Source organism: Planococcus citri, chromosome 4, assembly GCF_950023065.1.
Source record: "Planococcus citri chromosome 4, ihPlaCitr1.1, whole genome shotgun sequence".
Classification (NCBI taxonomy): Eukaryota; Metazoa; Arthropoda; class Insecta; order Hemiptera; family Pseudococcidae; genus Planococcus; species Planococcus citri.
In genome coordinates, this window is record NC_088680.1 from 15,054,607 (window position 1) to 15,076,375 (window position 21,769).

General features: G+C 34.0%; 1 protein-coding gene across 1 annotated transcript in view; it reads left to right on the forward strand.

Moving 5' to 3' along the window:
* Positions 1-3,209: 3,209 nt before the first annotated feature.
* The window catches only part of SLO2 (slowpoke 2), a 461,098-nt gene continuing 442,538 nt past the window's right edge, over positions 3,210-21,769 (forward strand). The window contains 1 exon segment of the mRNA XM_065361503.1: positions 3,210-4,138. Coding sequence (XP_065217575.1) covers positions 3,633-4,138 — 506 coding nt within the window. The 5' untranslated portion in view covers positions 3,210-3,632.

Genomic DNA, 21,769 nt, shown 5'->3' on the forward strand with positions numbered 1-21,769 from the left:
ATTTTGGAGCCACCAGCGACTTTTTGAAAATAACTGGAGTCTCTACCAGATTTTTGAAACTTGAAATTCCCACAACATCTTATCAAATGGAGTTAGCAAGCTGAAATTTACTTCGCAAACTAATTTCAATACGATAAGTAGTCGACTGTATGGTGGTTTCAAATAGTTTTGAAGCTTCCAGCTACTTTTTGGAAATTTTAATTTTCCACAAAACGGCATTCAACCTTTCGAAAAGTCGCTGGAGGCTCCAAAACGACTTGAAATCCACCTGCAGTTGACTTCGTAGCGTATTGAAATTAGTTTGCAGAGTAAATTTCGTCTTTCCAACTCCATTTTGATGAAAATTTGTGGGAATTTCGATTTTCAAAAATCTACTGGAGGCTCCAGAACTACTCAAAACGGTTTGAAACAGTTTCCAATCAATTTGGCGTGTTGAAAATAGGGTATATCCCAAATTTCAGCTTTCTTGGTCAATTTGGTAAAATTTTGATTTTTTCCCTCATTTTTGGCCTAAATTTGATTTTTGAAAATTCACCAAAAATCGAAATAGGCACATTAGCTCTTGAAATTTTGATAGGTGATAAATTTTTGACTGATCTTTCGATCTACCTTTGTACGGTTTAAAAAATTTCGTGCAAGTCCTATGTTGGAACGCAAAATCTGCAATTTCGGCTGACCTGTCAAATAAAATGGCCGCCATTTTGTAGGTAGGGCCACTTTTTTTTTGAGTACAAGGGCTAGAAATGTTCCTTAGGACTCATCACCCTTTGAGAAAAAAGTTATCCCGGAGGATCGACGAGGGAGGGTGCAATATCCTTAAGCAGGCTCCCCGACTATATATAATCACACGACAAAAAAGTGAAATTACATATATCATGTCCCACATTCAATATCCATCGCCGTGGCGCATTATTTTCGTGATTAGGCCTGATATTTTCACCTGAAAACAAATAAAATATATTCGATGGTCAAGTATCTGTATCAATACATGGAACTTTTCCAGAAAACGTTTTCTAGTTTCCAACTTTCCATATTTCAAAGATATTCAAACATTTTTCCCACACTGGTGTTGTCCTCGCCGCGGGCATTTTATAGCCACGACGAGGACAATGAAGGTGTAGAAAATTTTAAAAATGTGATGTTAGGAAATATTTTCTGATGAATTTCCATGTTAGTCATCGAATGTATTTTCTTTGCTATCAAGTCAAAATATCAGTTCTGAAAGCAAAAAAAAAAAAAAAAAAAAAATGCACCACGACGATGGAAATTCTTACTCCAGTGTCCCAAAATCTTTGAACCATATCCCCCCTCCCTTCGGGAGATTATTTGAGGCCAATATCAAAAATTGAGTCTACATTTTGAAAAAAATTATTTCTTTTTTTTGTTTTTTATTAGCATTGACTCATGGCAAAGTGACACTCTCGCTTGAAAATTTTTATAAAGCGTTTTTTCGAATGCTGAACATTTCTTTTTTTTGGTATTTATTAAACGAAATTTTTTAAACCGCACACAGGTAGATCGACAGATTAAACAATAGTTCATCACCTGTCAAAATTTTAAATGCTGAAGTGCCTTTTTCGGTTTTTTTGTGAATTTTTGAGAATCGAATTTAGGCCAAAAATGAGGGAAAAATCAAAATTTTACCAAATTGATCAATAAAGCTGAAATTTGGGATATACCCTATTTTTAACAAGCCAAGTCGATTGGAAACTGTTTCAAACCGTTTTGAGCAGTTCTGGAGCCTCCAGTAGATTTTTGAAACTCGAAATTCCCACAAAATTTCATTAAATGGAGTTGGGAAGCCGAAATTTACTCCGCAAACTAATTTCAATACGCTATGAAGTCAACTGCAGGTGGATTTCAAGTCGTTTTGGAGCCTCCAGCGACTTTTTGAAAAATTACTGGAGCCTTCAGCAGATTTTTGAAACTTGAAATTTCCCACATTGAATGGAGATGAAAAGCCGAAATTCATTCTGCTCAAGTCGTTTTGGAGCCTGTATAGCGACTTTTTGAAGGTTTAATGGCTTTTTTTGGAAACTTGAAATTTCCAAAAAGTAGCTGGAAGCTTAAAAACCATTTGAAACCACCATACAGTCGATTTTATATTGTATTGAAATTAGTTTTCGAAGTCAATTTCAGCTTGCTAAATCCATTTGATAAAATGTTGTGAGAATTTCAAGTTTCAAAAATCTGGTGGAGACTCCAGTAATTTTCAAAAAGTCGCCGGAGGCTCTAAAATGACTTGAACCCACCTGAAGTCGTTTTCAGTGGGTGTTAAAATTAGAGTGCAGAGAAAATTTCGGCTTTCCATCTCCGTTTGAGAGTTTCAAGTTCATCTTACCCGAATTTTACAATTTTCTGAGAATTATACCCGTATGAAAATGGTAAAATTCTGTTCGTAAGCCTTGATATCAGTTTCGGGGCTAATTTTCATCATTTTTCCGAATAAAAGTGTGCGAATCGCTTGAAACGGTGAATATTTTGGATTTTCAAAAATCCTCCAAAACTCGAAAAATCAAATTGGGCAGTTGGAATATTGGTAATGGGGTTTCAGATCAGGCTTTATTTTGAAAATTGCAGTTTTGTTCAAATCGGAGCCAAATGTCTGGCTTGTAAGCATTATAAGAATGAGACATGAGAGAGATTTAAAATTAATAATTTACTCGTGTAAAAATATCTACTCTCGAGCTGTAATGGTCTTCGTCTTCACTTTTAAATTAGGTACTTAGTGTAATGTTGAACGGATTTTAAAAAAGAAAAACAAAACGGCAGAAATATTATCTACGATTTTGATTTTAAAAAACTCACCATAGGTACCTCAAGATTCAAGAACGACTAAAAATTGAACGAAAAACAATCGAGAATATAACGAAAAAAATTGAACGAAAAAGGAGGAAACTAGGTGTACCGGTAGGCGAGTCATAGTATGGGTGGATCTAGATCGGATGAGGAACTGTGGGGGGCGGTACGCGAACACCACAGATGGGAAAATTGCGCCGCGGAGGAGTGAGAGAGTAAGAGTTCGAGTGAGTGGTACCCCTCGCCGATGAAACGGCGCAGAACAGAGTCGAACGGCGATAAAAAGAGCGAGTGAGACAGAGCCGGGGGGTAAGAAGGCTATACGTAGACATTGACGACTAACTGTGTGTACGATACTGTGTAGTGTAGCGTCGTGTATATACGATACGATGACGAAAACGATGCGACGATGTAACCGAATGTACAAATATTTAGTATATACGGTGTGTTATGTCGAATACGGTAGCGCCTTCAACTCGTCGCGTATACTTACGTAAATTCACGTGGTATAAAAACGTACTTACGTAAAATAACTCGTACTTACTCGTTGTTGTAGGTACTTTTTTGTGTACAGTGCCCTTGAGTAAAAACGTGTTTTTTGGGCTGAGGGGGGCCTTTTTTAGTGAACGATGAAGCACGCATTCGCGTACCACGACGATGGACGTGGACGATAGTCGAAAGTGGTATCGGGAGGCCTTCTACGTCTACCTACGAGTACTCCTCATCGATGTCGATGCGGTCGTCGTCGTTGTTGTGGTTCTGCTGTTATTCGTCTCGAACGTGTGTGGTGTATTGTGTGTTGCCTTCGCCTTCGCGTGGTGTTTTGCTCTCTGATGAACTCAGGCGGTTATTACGACGACCACCGCCGGACGACGCCGCCGCCGATCACAACGACGACGACAGTAATAGCCGTGGCCGACGTAAATTCGGACGTGCTTGATACGCGGCCACGCGCCCCACAAAATCGTGCTCGTCGTGTCGAGGACGTGTCGCGTGTGCCGGCCGTGCCACCCGCTACTCTCGATTTAAAGCTATACTCGACCACAGCTGCAGCCACCTGCACCGTAGTCGCAGCATCCGGTACGGGGACCGTTGCCCCGGCCCCAATCCCAGCCACCGGTCTCGCCGCCGTACCCGGTACTAATATCGTGTTCGCGAACGTACCCTTGAATTCGGTGATAAGCAGGGGGACCGCTTTTGCCAACGCTGCCGCCGCCACCACTACCACAGTTAACTCGAATTTGGCCCCGTTGTGTTGTTCGTTTCCAATGGGATCGACGAGCCGGTACAGCTCGTATAATTGTCTCACCAGTTGGGATAGCTACGATCGTATACCAAGGTATAGTGAATTTTTTGATCATTTTTTTTAAATTCCTGGATATATGCACTTTTTCCCGCCAAATTTTATTCGCTGTTTTGGCCGATCCGGATTTGGATTTTTATACGTTTGGGGTTTTAGATGAATTTTTTTTTTTGCTGAGTCGAGTCTCAGTTGGCTATATTTGTTGGAGTTAGGAAAAAATTATCATTTTGTGAGCTTTTTTGGTGAAAAACTGAATGAATATTTTGAGAGAACGATCTGGTTCGTGTTCATTTGTGTATTTCTACAAAAATATACTGATTTTGGTGACCTGACCTTGAAGTGTTCAATGCTTGAACGAAGGTAGAGTCATGAATCTGAAGAAAAATTCATTTGTCAGAATATGATTTCCATTGGGGAAAAAAAGGAAAATACTGCTTTACCGTTTACTCAATTTAAGAGAGACAATAACTGGAAATTCTGGCCTGGGCTACTGTAAATTCAAGACGTTTGTCAAATACGAGTATAGTTGTTTTTCATAATGGAATACCTTCTTTTTTGTGAGTCTTGGAGGCAAATGTGAACTTGGTGGCATCACCGCGTAACCAATTTTCAAGGTTTATATTTATTCTACGAATAGGACCCTTAAAATTGTAATTTTCAAAGTCAAGTATATTTTAATTTCGTTCGATTTTTTTCACGCAAGATCTACTCATGGGATCACTGAGAAATACATTAATATATTTTTGAAAAATGTAAGCACTGATCGCGGTGACCTTGAAATGTTCACCATGTGGACGTGGAATGAGCCATCATCAAAATGTAATTCGTCGACAGTTGAATTTCACTAGGCAGATGATGGTGTTTTTGGCAAAGAAAAAAAAATACTGTCTTACCATTTTTTGAAGGCCTGTCGCGTTCATGAGTCATCGTCAATATAATATGTGAATAATGTCAATTTATTCAATTCAACTTTCACTCATAAACGACTTCTATTTGTATGTACTGAAATTGGTTTTCTATACTTTTTCATAGTGATTTGGAATTTTTAAAGGAAATTGAAAAATCGCTGGAGGCTTCAGTGTGGTCTCAAACTTATGTAGTATTTAGTTGATGTGCTGGAAAAATTAAAAGATATACTTAAGGTAGAGTGGGGTAATTGCAAAGCACTTTTTGATTAGTGACACTTTGAGAGGGCGCTGTGAGAAGACTATTGCACGGATGAAGCTGAAATTTGTGCCATTTATACTTCAGGGGGTTCTCTATCAATGGTAAAATTTTGGTGCAATTTTGTCCACAAATCGTGGAGAAAATTGCAATGGGGTAAATGCAAAAGTGGGCAATATTTTATTTTTTTTTATTTTTTTGCCTTTTCAACACACTCACTGTATTCTACGTGTCATTTGCTAACTTTTGATGTATTTGTGGTCTTGATTCGGTAAAAAATTCGATAACTTTTTCACTTCCCAAAAAAATTTTTTAGGGGAGTGAAAAAATGTTGAAAAATTATTTTTTTAAAAACTCGCTAAAATGAACAAAAAATCTACTATTGATCATTTCTGATATTTCTTATGTAAAAAACTCGTCATAGAAATACATTTTTCGTCAAATATATTAGTAAAACATTAAAAAAGAGCAATAATTTAAAAATTCAGTAAAACTGTTAATCACTTCTCTAACGTGTAACTCATCGTGTGACCGTGGAAGTTTATTTTTTTTTGTAATTTCGAACCATTTTCAAGTTATTTAGGGCAAAAAAATATTTGTAGTAAGTGCAAAAATGAAAAAAAAAATCGTTTTTGCAATTACCCCGAGTCGATTTTTTATGGAGGAATTGCAAAAACGCAATTTACGGTCAAAATGAAAAAAAAATTTCGAATTGCGATATCTTACCTTAAACTTCAATCCTTCATGACCCTAAATAGTGAAAATTCCAGATAAATCGACAGTTTTTTCTATTTCACATGCATTTTTTAAAAAAACACCTCTCACTTTACTTATGAGTGGTTTCAACATACTTTGATATAAGTGTTTGCTACGGAGCGACAAGTTGAACCCTGCGAGTTGTGACCAGGTGAATATTTCGGTAAAGGTTGTTGCTTCGACACCCCCTAGTTGGCATAACCAGAAAATTGATATTTGTTTGCATGAGGTCACAATTTTGCAATTACCTACCCCGTTTTTGCAATTAGCCCACTCTACCTTACATGAAAAATGAAAATTTCTTGTGGATTTTTTTGAAAAAAGTAACAGATTTTGACTATATTTAAAACAAAATTCACAAATTTCAGAGTTGTCAGTTCATCATTGAACATTCAAATTTGCCAACTCGCCAAACTTGTCACTCAAAATTGCCAATTTTTACCAACTCCAATATTACTGGGGGAGGACAAAGCCCCCCACCCCCTCGGTCGTCGCTCCTGCATTCAAAGCATCCAAACGTAATTTTTGAAGATTTGTCACTCTGGTCTAATGGTGGGGATGAGAGGAACAGGAAGAGGCAACAATATTTAAAGTAGAAGACCACTTACTACAGACCAGTGATGACTCATAGGAAACTCATCTTATGGTTTCTGAAATTTCACTTTTCATTAATTCGCGAATTTTTTCCGCCATTTTGTTTGTATTTTTCGGGATGGAGCCTTATTTAATAGATAAGGACCTACTTACATTCAAATTCAAATTCAAATTATTGCTATAGGAATTGGCTTTTTGCATTTGGGTTTTTTGATGTTGGCTATTTGTCGAGTTTTGGGATAAATTGCCATTTTGTGTGTTTTTTTTTTTTTGGGTGAAAAACTGAATGAATATTTCGAGAGGAACGATCTGGTTCGTATTGTTTGCGTATTTCTGAAAAATTTACTGATTTGGGTGACCTGACCTTGAACTGTTCAGTCAGTTTGAAGGAAATTCAATTTTCAGAACACGAGTTTCATTTGAAAAAAAAAATATAATAATACTGCTTTACTTACCGTTTATTCAAGTTGAGGGAGACTACGGTTAAAACGCGAAGTTGTTCCATTTTTTTTTTTTTTTTTTTTTTACCCCAAACATAATTCTTTTACCACCTAAGTTTTTCTTAAAAAATAAGCTAAAAACACATTTTTGAGATCATGCATTTTCTCGTGTTTCGAAACCTGATTTTTGAGAAAGTTTCCACTTGGTATTTTACGATTAATTAACGATTTTTATTCTAAAACTATGTATTATTGTTTGTGGGTTAAAATCGTAGACGTCTTTCAGAGAAAAAAGAAGTAAAAAAATTATGATATGGGGGTAAAAAAATTAAGTTACTCTAGTTTCAAGCAAAACAATAAACTTTACAAAATATCGAATTGATGAAAAATGAACGACTGATTTCAACGAGCTACCCAGTTTTTCTCTACAAGGTGATGAGTTATTTTGAAAATGAAAAATGTCCTTCCCGCCATATTTTATTCTAAGTTTTTACCAACTCAGATTTGGATTTTTCTTATGTTTGGGTTTTTCGATGAATTTTTATTTCTGAGTCGAGTTTTCGTTGGCTATTTGTTGGGTTCTGGAGAAAATAATTGCGATTTTGTATGAAAAACTAAATGAATATTTCGAGAGAATGATCTTGGTTCGTATTGATTCGTGTATTTCTAAATAATATGTGTATACTCTGATTATGGTGACCTGACCTTGAACTGTTGTTCCTTGCTATGGAGAATTTCGCTGTCACTTTTGTCATTATTCGCACCCAAAATTTATACTCTGATGTATTTTCTCGAAAAATGAAGTTAATTTTACCTAGATTAATAACCGCTTACATCTATTCTGCCGATTTTCCCTACAAATTGGCGATAGTCTATCCACATTGGTTGATCAAAAACTGCTGTTTCCTTCGTTTCTTCTCCAATTGTCAATTTGATTAACTAAAAGCATAAGTTTAAGATGCATTACGAGATAACCTTGTACGAAATATTTCAAAAGAAAAAAAAATTGAGATAAACGTGTTTTTGACCTTGGGAGTGAGTAGTACATTCATTGGGAGATAAACAAGTTTTGTCATTATGAATTTTTGCCCAACTTTGAAATTTGAAAGAGCCAGAAATATTTTGAAAGAAAAATAATATATTTTAAAACAAACAAATCTTTCTGACTACTTGAATTTCAAAGTTGGGCAAAAATTCGTAATGACAAAATTTGTTAATTTTCCAAATTACCTTACTAGTTACCCCATTCCTAAGGTTAAAAAACTTTTTTTCTTTTAAAATATTTCTAGCTCCTTCAATTTCAAGGCATTGAAAAAAATAATTTCTTCCTCTCCATCGAGTTTCGTTGTCCCCAATTCCGTTGCTCAAGTTTGACGACATCTAATTTTTGAAACATGGATGATTTTTGGGCAACTGTAAAATTTGAGTCGTTTGTCAAATAGTTGTTTTCCATAATGGAATATGTACCTTATTTTTTGTGAGTCTTGAACGGAAATGTGAACTTTGTGGCATCACCATAACCCATTTCCAAGATATTTTTTGTGCTGTCGTAGGGTGATTTCATTCTACATACGAATTCGATCCCTAAAAAAGGAATTTTCAAAGTCAAGAATTCGATTTCGCTCGACTTTTCTTACGCAAGATCTACTCATCAGATCACTGAGAAAAAATTAGTACATTTTCTAAAAATTTAGGCACTGATCACGATGACCTTGAAATGTTCAGCATGTGAACGTGGAAACAGCCATCATCAAATCTAATTCGTAGAAAGTTGAATTTCACAAGGCAGATGATGATGTCCTTGGAAAAGAAAAAAAAAAAATACTGTCTTACCGTTTTTTCGAATGCTCAAGTCGCGTTCTTCCTCAGCTTTTCTGCATGGTCTGTAGGTACCTACATATTTTATTATATTTTTGTTTTTTTGATGTAGGTACCTTGATTATGTATTTGTATATTTCCATAATTGTAAGATGTTCCCAAAAACTTCATTTGAAATATTTTAAAAATCAAAGGACACTACGAGAACTTGATTTTTTTTTGGATGGTGGTGGGGAGGGATTTGACGACATTGTCGCTGTAAGAAATTTTAGTTTGGGAGCACAAAAAAGCCCATAAGCTTTCTGGATTCTAGTAGACAGACACCCTGATTTGTGTATTTCTATAAAATATGAAATTGTACTGAGTATGGTGACCTTGAAGTGTTCAATATGTGAGCAAAGAAAGAGTCACGAATCTGAAAGAAATTCATTTGTCAGAAAATGATTTTATTTAAAAGAGAAAAAAGAAAAATACATTTGGACAGATGCAAGATATGAGAATGAATTTTATGTTTCTTTTTCGAGCTCCTGGAATCATGAAGATTTTTTTCTTTTAAAGAAACATGTCGGTTGTTATGAATTTTTTCAACGCTTATGTTTATTTTCTCTGATACTTACTTTCTATTTTTCCTTTCTCATGAAACGTACCAAGGAATCATTCAAGATGTGACGTCAGGCTCCAATTTCACTAAAGTTTGAACTTTTTGATAGTGTGTTCCAAAGTTCCTAAGCAATGTTTAAATTGCTTAATGATTGTTGAAGAATTTTTTGAAGTTTTGAAAATCGTCATTTTTCTTCGTCGAGAGGATTTTTTTGGAGAAAAGAAAGTATTTTTAAACTTGGTTAAATTTTTTACCTTAATGAGTAGGTACTTATGTATTGTTTGAAATTGTGAGAAAATAGAAGTAGGTTAGAAAATGACAAAAATGTTGGAGATTAGAAGACCACTTACTAGTTTGCCTACTGATAAGGCAATATACCAAATGGTCTAGTTTTATCAGTAATCAGTTTGATTAAAAGCATCGTGAAAAAATAATTTCTTCATCTCCAGCAAGCTTCGTTGTTCTTAATTCCGTCGCTCAAGTTTGACGAAATGACGTCTAATTTTTAAAACTTGGACAATTTTCGGGCGACTATGAAATTCGAGTCGTTTGTCAAACAGTTGTTTTTCATACGTATAATGGAATAAGTACACTTTTCGAGTCTTGGAGGGAAATGTGTGAACATCGTGGCATCACCGTAACCAATTTTAAAGATGTATTTTTTTTGTGTTCTCGACTTCTCGTAGGGTGATTTCATTCTACGAATTCGATCCCTAAAAAAGGAATTTTCAAAGTCGATGTCATTCGATTTCGCTCGATTTTGCTTACACAAGATCTACGTAGGTACTCGTTGGGTCACTGAGAAAAACATTGATAGGTATGTATATTTTTTAAAAATGTAGGCACTGATCACGGTGACCTTGAAATGTTCACCATGTGAACGTGGAAAGAGCCATCATCAAATCTAATTCGTAGAAAGTTGAATTTCACGAGGCAAATGACGATGTCCTTGGAAAAGAAAAAAAATACTGTCTTACCGTTTTTTCGAAGGCCTGTCATATTCATAGGTCATCATGCATTCGGTTTATTGGTTTTTTTTTCAGTTTCTTTTTAGATTTTTTGGTTAAAAATTTTTGATGTTTCAAAAACGTACCCATTTGTATATTTTCATCATTGTAAGATTTTCCGAGACCCCTTATTTTTTTATGCTGGGAGATTTAAAAAAAATTATTTTTGGGCTGTTTTTGAAAGTAAAATTGAGCCTTATGGGTTAATCCTGCATTTTGCCTGAAAATGAATGGGTTTGACAAGATCAGGAACGTTTTGAAATGGAACTCTTCGATTTAAACGAAACCAAGCTAGATTAAAAGAGCATGTCTTGAAAACATCGTGAACAAAATTTCAAGTGCTTAAGTTCATTTTTGGATTTTTGAAAATTTTAAAAATTCAAATAACCAGTTTTGTATGTGGTTTTTAAACATTTTTACGAATTACAAATTTATTTGAGCTACTAAGTGAACCAATGTGAATAATTTCAATTTCTTCAATTTAACTTCAACTCATAAACGAGTTCTATTTGTATGTACTGAAATTGGTTTTCTACCTTTTCATAGTGATTTGGAATTTTTAAAGGAAATTGAAAAATCGCTGGAGGCTTCAGTGTGGTCTCAAACTTTGTAATGATTGTTGATGTGCTGGAAAAATTGAAAGATATACTTACATGAAAAATGAAAATTTCTTGTGGAATTTTTTAAAGAAAGTACTTACTTAATTAGTTTTTGACTATTTAAAACAAAATTCACAAATTTCAGAGTTGTCAGTTCATCATTGAACATTCAAAGTTGCCAACTCGCTAAACTTGTCACTCAAAATTGCCAATTTTTACCAACTCCAAAATTACGGGGGGGGGGGGGGAGGACAAAGCCCTCCACTCCCTTCGGTCTCTTCGCCCCTGCATTCAAAGCATCCAAACGTAATTTTTGAAGATTTGTCGTTCAGGTCTAATGGTGGGGACGAGAGGAACAGAAGAGGCAAAAATATTTAAAATAGAAGACCATCTTACTACAGACCAGTGATGACTCATAGGAAACTCATCTTTTGGTTTGTGAAATTTCAATTTTCATTAATTCGCGTACTTTTTCCGCCATTTTGTTTGTATTTTTCGGGTTGGAGCCTTATTTAATAGATTTACTTACTTACTTTCAAATTCAAATTCAAATTATTGCTAGGAATTGGCTGTACCAACTTACTTACTCGTTCTAAAATGAATAATTGAATAAAGTATAGAAAAACGAAAATGTTTTCAAATTGCTCGCCAAAACCGTAGCTAACCTGATGTCGTTCTATGATACAAGTTTTGGAAATATAAAACCTACTCAACAACAATTTTTTCGAGTTAAGTTTCGCAAAGTTTCAGAGAAACTGAGATTTTGATTCGATTTAACAAACATCCTATTGGGGGAAAATACGTTTGTTCAGATGATTTAAAGAAAATACATTTTTCAGAACACGAGTTTCATTTGAAAAAAAAACTAGACAGCTAAGCAAAAGTGTGCGTAGCTAGCTGCCTTTTCTACAGCTATAACCGCTATTACATATCTAGGTAGTGCATAAGTGACTCAACCATGTCACAGTGATGAGAAATAATAATATTTTCGAAACTCTCATTGCTTCAAAATAATACTTAATTGTTTTTCAGTGTTTTCATATCTTCCAAATTACAATACCTACTTCAGAATAATTTCTAAGCTTGCATTGTTTCTAAATTAAGAAATTTCTGGTTGTTTTTCATAGCTTGCATTGTTTTAAAATTTACAAAATTTCAAATCAATTTCCCGAATTCCCCATTGCTACAATTTCATAAAGTTTTCAATAAATTTTCAGAATTTTGCATTGCTGCTGAGTTAGGAAACTTCCAATCAATTTTTAGAATTCACATTGCCTCTAAACGACCAAATTTTGAATAATTTTTCAGAATTCTTATTGTCTTCAAATTACAAAATTTCAAATTCAATTTTCAAGTTCAATTTAAAATACATAGAAGACCATACTACAGACCAGTGATGACTCATAGGAAACTCATCTTGTGGTGTGTGACATTTCAGTTGTCATTAATTCGCGTATTTTTTCCGCCATTTTGTTTGTATTTTTCGGGATGGAGCCTTATTTAATAGATATACCTACTTACTTTCAAATTCAAATTCAAATTATTGCTAAGAATCGGCTTTTTGCATTTGGGTTTTTTGATGTTGGCTATTTAATTGAGTTTTGGAAAAAAATTGCAATTTTGTGTGCTTTTTTGGGTGAAAAATTGAATGAATATTTCGAGAGAAACGATCTGGTTCGTATTGATTTGTGTATTTGTGAAAAATTCACTGATTTGGGTGACCTGACCTTGAACTGTTCAATGAGTGAGCGAAAGTAGATTCGTGAATTTGAAGAAAATTCATTTTTCAGAACACGAGTTTCACTTAAAAAAAAAATAATAATACTGCTTTACTGTTTACTCAAGTTGAGGGAGACAATAAAGTAACCGCCGCGCTGGATGACTTACAGTTGTATCAGGTTTTTTTTTACCCCAAACATATAATTCTTCTACCACCTAAGTTTTTCTTAAAAAATGAGCTAATAACATACTCGTATTTTTGATATCTGACAACACAGTGAGGGTCACTTATATGTAGACTTTGCAAAACACGATGAAGTGAAAAAACCACACTTTAGAATATTTGTCTCAAATTGGTAGAATTAAAATAATATGTTTCCATTTTCCCTTATTAAATTCGTAAAAAAAATTGAATCGCGTTGCTAAGGTTTTTCCAAAATACTTTTCATCGAATAACTTTTGTAAATATGTATATCATTCGATTCTAGAGCCTTTCCTCTATTCGCTGAACTATAGTCGTTTTCTAATATTAAAACCTTTTCTATAAGTTTTTATAGGGGGTAGAAACAGTACGTCACTTTCTCCAATCAATATCTTAATTTTTTTACCAGATAGAATATAACTTAAAAACAACTGTTGACCCCCTGAAAAAGTCATAAAAAAGGTTTCAACGGTAAACTAACGATCAAAATGTGTAAGAAAATACCAAAATATTGGCATTTTTTGACGGTACGAGGGGGAGGGGGAAGCTGCATATGATCTGATATATTTTCTCAAACTATGAAGTTCATAGGTAGGTACTCCTAGTTACATAGAAATTTTTCAAGTAACAGTATTGAAAATTTTAAAATATGATTTTGCAAAAACATGACTGGTGTAGGTAGATCAAAGTACTTTATTGTGCATTTTCTTATGTTTCGAAACCTGATTTTCGAGAAATTTTCCCTTGGTATTTTATGATTAATTAACAATTTTTATTCTAAAATGATTATTAATTGTGGGTTAAAATCGTAGACATCTTTCAAAAAAAAAAGAAGGGGGGAAGTAAGTGAAAAAATTATGATATGGGGGTACAAGATTTCGACGAGCTACTCAGTTTTTCTCTACAAGGTGATGAGTTATTTTGATAAATGCCCTTAGGGGGTAAAAAAAACTTACTTTTATGACCACTTTGGTCAACATTCTGCTGCAGGTGATTTTTCAAATGATGATTTGTGTTAAAAGCTTACGATCTCTGGTCAAAAAATCATCTTGATTGGCAGACCAATACTACATACTTCGTTGAGGCATCGAGCGACGTTTGGGGTTTTCGATGAATTTTTACTTCTGAGTCGAGTCTTCGTTGGCTATTTGTTGGGTTTTGGAGCAAATTTCGATTTTGTGTGCTTTTTTGGGTGAAAAACCGAATGAATATTTTTCGAGAGAATGATCTGGTTCGTATTGATTCGTGTACCTATTTCTGAATAATATACTGATTATGGTGACCTGACCTTGAACTGTTCAATGGGAGAACGAAGGTAGAGTCATAATGTTGAGAAAATTCATTTTTCAGAGCACGATTTCATTTGAAAAAATAAAAATACTGCTTTACCGTTTACTTATGTTGTGGGAGACAACGATTTCAGTTTTTCAACATTGCCAGTGTCTAACCGGTACATAAAATGCACGAAAGCTCGAAAATACGAGTAGTATAGTCTTCAGAAAATAAGCACGAAAATTTCAATAAAAATAATTGGCGCCATTACCAAAACTGTTGTTGTTTCCAATTTTTATTCAATTTCATTATTAGTTCCGTAGCCTACTTTTTGAGTTATTTTTCAAAAGAATTTGCCCTCGTTTCGCTCGGGCTACTTCTGTCTTTTTTTCGAAATAAATTTTCTGGAAAACCATGTCCTTCGAATACGAAAAGTTCAAGTCTAAAAAACCGATTCTCGTGTCGAATGATGTTTTTTAGAATTATTTTTCGACTAGTGTGCCTTATGAGCTAAAACTTGAAGCGTCAAAAACTTGGAGAATGAATTTTGAATTTGAAATCTATTTGCTTTTGTGTCGAGGAAAAATTATGTAATTAAGGAACTACATAATTATGTAAATAACAAACGTACGTACGTATTTTGTAACTTCAAAACTTGGAAATTTGCTGAGAGTGGAATCAAAATAAATTTGTTACCTACCATTCCTTTTTAAAAATTGATTTTTTTTATCTACTAAGTATATATGACACAAAATGTGAAAAAATTATGGTAAGATTCGCCACTTTGAATATGTTGTGCATTTTTTTCACTAATTTTTTGAAATTCAAAACTGTTTTGCAAATTCAACAGTTGTTTACTAAAGTTGTAAAAAAGATGCACAATTCATCCAAAATTGCGAATCCCCCCCATTTTCTCGAATTTTTTGCCATTTACAGTGATTCGAGAAAATACAGGAAAACGTTTTTCAAATCACGAGTTTTCTTTTGCCCTCGTTTCGCTCGAGCCACTTGGATTTTTTTCAAATAAATTCGCATTGGGACCGCCGAAAATCCAAAATATAACATGAAAATTTTTGTAAAGTCATATTAGTACATATGTTATCAATTGGCAAAATCGATATTTTCCCCTGGGCCCGAATTGGCTCTGAACGGATTTGCCTTTCCCCCCTCCCTCCTCCCGATGGTCTTGGTTGAAGGCCTCGAACGGGATCGACAAGTCAGTATCACTTTGAATATGTAGATACACTTCATCTCATCAATTTAAAACGTTCAGGTAGCTAAAGTTAATTATTGTGGATTACTAACCGCTTACTATACCTACATCACAATAAAATAAATTTCCCAAGAAAACAGGCTAGCCAATTAGGATAGGTAGAGGTACTTCTCACTTTCAAATCAGTCCCCAGCTAAGTATACCAAGTAAAATGTGTCAATAATCAATATTAACGCATTTTTACCATTTCTTTGGAACTGTTTCGAGAGTGATAAGTACCCCAACTCCCATAGGAATTGCACCAGCATGAAATTTTGATTTTAAAGTACGTTGTAAGAAATTGTTGTAAAATAATAATGTTGCTCGATTTCAAAACTTAATAGAAAATTTATAATTTAGTGTACCTATTGAACGATACCTATTAATTTTAATGCGAGGAGTTCATTTTTTCTATACCCATCGTTGGAGTTTTTCGATGTGGAGAAATAATTTTCTAGAAAGTCTCAAATTGTAAAAATATAAAAAGAAACTGGCTCGAGCAAGAAAAGGGCGAAAGGACTCAAAAAGTGTATGCCTTCTCGAAATTTCGTTTTCAATAGGATCGACGAGTTAGTGCAATTTGCACAGCAGTGTCTTATTACTAGTTAAGATAGCTGTGCTCACTTACCATATTTGATTTGACAGGTAAATGGTATACATTATTGATATATGTATAATTGATATTTACTTATTTGTTCCGACATATTTTATGGAGTTCCTAAAATTGTGAATTAAAAAATAAAATAAAATAAAATCAATCGTTATGAATTAAGATTTTACTCGTGGTATATATTTCTTTCTTCACATAAATGCTTATTTTCAATAAATCTTCCCATTTTCCTTTCTCTTGCAGTGTTTTTTTAAGCATACAAAGGGATCATTCAGGAATGTAACGTCAGCAAGATCCAATTTCAGTATAAAGTTGAATTTTCTTGAAATTAGTGTGCTCCAAAATCACCAAACAATGTCTAAATTGAATGATGATTGTTAACGAATTCTCAGAAATTCAAAAATTGTATAATTTTCTTTGTAAAGAGTCGAATTAAAAAAAAATTGTTACCTAACTGAGTATTGTTTGAAATGTAAGAGAATAGAAGTAGGTACGTCGGTTAGAAAGCAATGAAAGTACAAAATATAAACGTTCAGAATGAGCATTGAAATTTCTTCTAAATGTAATTTTTAAAGATTTTTTGTCCAATACGTAGGTAGGTACCTAGGTCTACTGGTTGAAGACTAGAAGACCATAAAGTACATAGGTAGTATAGGCAAAATATCAAAAATAGAAAACCACTTACTTATTATAATTTTGTCTATTTCTGTTTTAAGGAAACGGGGATCATGTACACTTTACCTTGCAGTAGAAGGCGTCGTTACTGGTATTTTTAGGAGTCACAAAACGGCTAAAAAAAAACCATCGAATTTTGGATTTCAGTACCAAGTTTCTAGCATCCCTGTTGAAAATGCATTCTTTCATTCAGATTGTATTCATCGTAAAATGAAAGGGGAATACCTATACCTACAATGAGAGAAACGTTTCAACTAGAAGAAGTAATTTTGTGGAGGAAACTTTTTGTGAAGGAATATTGCGAATTCATTCATCATGTTTCTTGCGATGAATGTGAAGAATTGACTCTCTTGCAATCAGTGAACCACTTGAAAATTCTGTATGCATTGCTGAATATTGAATATTGATGTGGTCATGTTTTCAAGAGCCAATAAAAAATCTGAAATTTAATTCAGTTTAAAAAATTCAAAAGTCAAAACCATCAATGTGTCCTTTACCTTTATATTAAGTTACTGTAAGAAGATATCGAGACATTCACTGTTGTGGAACATTTTGACAGATGCAAGATATGGGAGTGAATTTTATATGTTAATTTATCGAGCTCATGGAATTATGAAGGTTTTTTTTTTTAGAAATATGTCGGTTGTTATGAATTTTTTTCAACACATATGTTTATTTTCTCTGATATCTTCTAATTTTCCTTTCCCATGAAACGTACCAAGGAATCGTTCAAGATGTGACGTCAAGCTCCAATTTCACCAAAGTTTGAACTTTTTGATAGAGTGTGTTCCGAAGTACCTAAGCAAAGCCTAAATTGTTTTTTTTTTTTGATAAAAGTGCAGTTTTTTAAAAATTATTCTTTGTTACTTTAATGAGTTGGTAGGTATTGTTTGAAATTGTGAGAAAGTTGAAGTATAGATTAGAAAATGATGTAAATTTTTAGCATCCCAATGCAGTTTTGAAGATTTCTGCCCCAATACGGGGGGGGGGGGGGTCTAGAGTCTAGAGTCTAGAGGAGCAGAAATTAACAAAAATGTTGGAGATAGAAGACCACTTACTACTTTGCCTTCTGATGAGGCAATATACGTAGGTAGACTAAACTATATTAATTGATTAAGAATATTGTGAAAAAAATAATTTCTTCTTTCTTCTTCTCCAGCAAGCTTTTTTGTTGTTCTCAATTCCGTCGCTCAAGTTGGACGACCTCTAATTTTCAAAACTTGGATGATTCTCGGGCAACTGTAAAATTTGAGACGTTTGTCAAATAGTTGTTTTTCATATAATGGAATACCTTATTTTTTGAGTCTTGGAGGGAAATGTGAACTTCGTGGCATCACCGCGTAACCCATTTTCACGAGGTACATATTTTTTGTGATCTCATGGGGTCATTTATTCTACGAATTCGACCCCTAAAATTGTAATTTTCAAAGTCAAGTATATTTCAATTTCAATCAATTTTTTTCACGCGAGATCTACTCAATGGGATCACTGACAAATACATTAATATATTTTTGAAAAATGTAAGCACTGATCACGGTGACCTTGAAATGTTCACCATGTGGACGTGGAATGAGCCATCATCAAAATGTAATTCGTGGAAAGTTGAATTTCATTAGGCAGATGATGATGTTTTTGGCAAAGAAAAAAAAAATACTGCCTTACCGTTTTTTTGAAGGCCGGAGCAGAAATTAACAACAATGTTGCGGATAGAAGACCACTTACTACTTTGCCTTCTGATGAGACAATATACATAAACCAAACTGTTTTTTCTTCTTCTCCAGCAAAAGCTTCATTGTTCTCAATTCCGTCGCTCAAGTTGGATGACCTCTTATTTTTTACAACTTGGATGATTTTCGGGCAATTGTAAAATTTTAGACGTTTGTCAAATAGTTGCTTTTCATATAATGGAATACCTTATTTTTTGAGTCTTGGAGGGAAGTGTGAACATCGTGGCAATACCGTAACCCATTTCCAAGATGTTTATTTCTTGTGTTCTTGTAGGGTGATTTCATTCTACGAATTCGATCCCTAAAGAAGGAATTTTCAAAGTCAAGTCTTTCGATTTCGCTCGACTTTTCTTACGCAAGATCTACGTACTCATCGGATCACTTAAGAAAAACAATAATATATTTTTGAAAAATGTAGACAACTAGACACTGATCACAGTGACCTTGAAATGTTCACTATGCGGACATGGAAAGATCCATAGTCAAATCCAATTCGTAGAAAGTTGAATTTCACAAGGCAGATGATGCGATGTCCTTGGAAAAGAAAAAAAATACTGTCTTACCATTTTTCGTAGGCCTGGGGCGGTTTTTGAAAGTGCCATCCACAGAGCTTATCGGTCAATCCAGCATTATGCCTGAAAATGAATGGGTTTGACAAGATGAGGAACGCTTTGAAGTGGAACTTTTCGATTTAAACGAAACCAAGCTAGATTGAAAGAGCATGTCTTGAAAACACCACGAACAAAATTTCAGGCGCTTAAGTTCATTTTTGAATTTTTGGTGAATTTTTGAAAATTTTGAAAATTTGAATAGGCTGTTTTGAGAGTGGTTTTCAAAAATTTTTACGAATTACAAATTTTTTGAGCTAAGTGAACCAATGTGAATAATAATAATAATAATCCTTTATTAGCGAAGTAATGATAAAAATTCTTAGAACTAGGTTTACAAAAGATCGAGTAACTATAATTAAATAGAACCCAACTCCGCTAGGCCCAGAACTGGGCATAGGATTCTTGCAGTCTCTCCCACTCAATTCTATCTTGTGCAACTCTATGGAACAGTTTATGAGTTAAAAACTCATCAAGCTCATCTGTCCACCTAGCCTTCTGTTTTCCTCTTTTTCGTACTTTGTGCCCCAAAAACCAAAAAGTTGTTTTATATGTCCACCTATTGTCAGTCATCCTACTCACATGCCCTGCCCATTTCCATTTATTTCTTCTGACCCAATGTTTGAAATTTAAATTATTTTTTAGTTTTTTCTTAATTGTTCTTATTCTTATTTTGTCATATTTCTTAAAATTTAGCATGGACCTTTCTATAGAGTTTTGGGTTGTCTCAATTTTTTTGATAATTTTTCTTGTTAAAGTCCATGTTTGAGATCCATAAGCCAATGTAGGAAGTATGCATGCATTAAAAATCTGACTTTTTAGGTGGTTTTGAAAAGGTCCTTTAAAAATATTTCGAAGTGACCAGTATTTTTTCCAAGTTAGAGTTATTCGTCTGTTTACCTCCCTTTTTGTACTGTTTTCAAAAGATATAATCTGACCAAGATATATTGTTTCCCTTACTATTTCTATATTTTGATCTTCAATTTTTATTTCTTTTTCAGCACCTTTTGATAGAATTTTGGTTTTGTTATAGTTAATTTTCAACCCTGCAGTTTCTGCCGACTTGCTCAATTCTATAATCATTTGTTCAAGTTCTTCCATGCTATTGGCAAACAGTACTACATCATCCGCAAATCTTAGGTGACTTAGACGTTCCCCATTGATTATAATTCCCTTATCCTTCCAGTCATTTAGACCAAAAACTCTTTCTAGCCCAGAATTGAAAAGGATTGCAGAGAGGGGGTCTCCCTGCTTTACACCTCTCTCTATATCGAAATACTCCCCTACTACATCAGTAATTATTCTTGCCTTTAGATTTTTATACATTTCCTTGATTATTTTAACCATAGACTCTGGGACACCCTGTTCAAGGAGAGCTTTTTGCAGGAAGTTGTGTCTCAAGGAGTCAAAGGCCTTGGCAAAATCTATGAAGGCCAGGTGGATGTTGAGTTGGTATTCGTTGCTTTTTTGGATTATCATATTAACTGCATGTAGATGATCGATTGTCGAGAAATTTCTTCTAAAACCTGCCTGTTCGCGTTTTTGCTGTTGATTTAGTACATTTCTTATTCTGTTTTCTATGGCTTTTGAGAAAATTTTTGACATTGTAGTACTCAGAGATATTGGTCTATAGTTATTTACATCGTGTTTATCGCCTTTTTTATACAGAAGAATAATGTCAGAAAGTTTGAAGTCTACTGGTATGGTCTGGGTTTCTAGAATATTGTTGAAGTATTCTGTTAGCTTATTAGCCAAAATTTTCCCCCCAAATTTGAAATGTTCGTTAGATATTTGATCATGACCAGTTGCTTTTTTGTTTTTTAAATCTTTGATAATTTTTTCAATTTCTTCCACCATAAACTCTGGTTCTTTTTCACTTGGAACCCAAATGATTGTCTCTTCTTTTTCTGTTTTGTCCGAGTATAGCTGCCTATAAAAATCTGTTGCAATTTCGTTTATTTTCCTTCTATTGTACTGTTTTGAACCATTTTTATCAGTTAGAAAAATTGTCCATGTTTTACCCAACATTAGACTTTTTTTGATTGTTTTTGTACTTTTTGTTGATTCCAAAATACTACTTATTAAATCAATTTTTTTCTTATAGTTGTATTCTCTTATGGATTTTTTAATTAATTTACAGAGTACATTTAGTTCTATTTTATCTTGGAGTGTTTTCTTCCTTATACATTTCATTTTTTCTCTGTTTTTGATCATTTCTTTGATAGTTGTTGGTAATCCCTTATTGCTTTGGTTCTTTGGTTCTTGGATCATATTCTTGCTTACATTTTGGATAATTTCTGTAATATTTTTTGTAGGGTTATTGAGTATTTGAGTGTTTATTTCCGTTTGGTAAGCCGAAGCATTTTCATTTGTTACTTTATAATTTCGTTTAGGATTACAACGTTTAAATTTTTTTGTTTTTTGTAGTTTCAGTGTACAGGTAACTACTCTGTGGTCTGAGTAGCAACTAAAATTTTTTGCCTCGCAATTCGTTATGTAATTAATATCATTTGTGGTTAAAATGTAATCAATCTGAGCTTTGAACTCTTGATTAGGCGACATCCAGGTCCACAAGCGCCCTTCTCTTTTTTTGTAGAAAGTGTTCATTATTTTTAAATTGAAT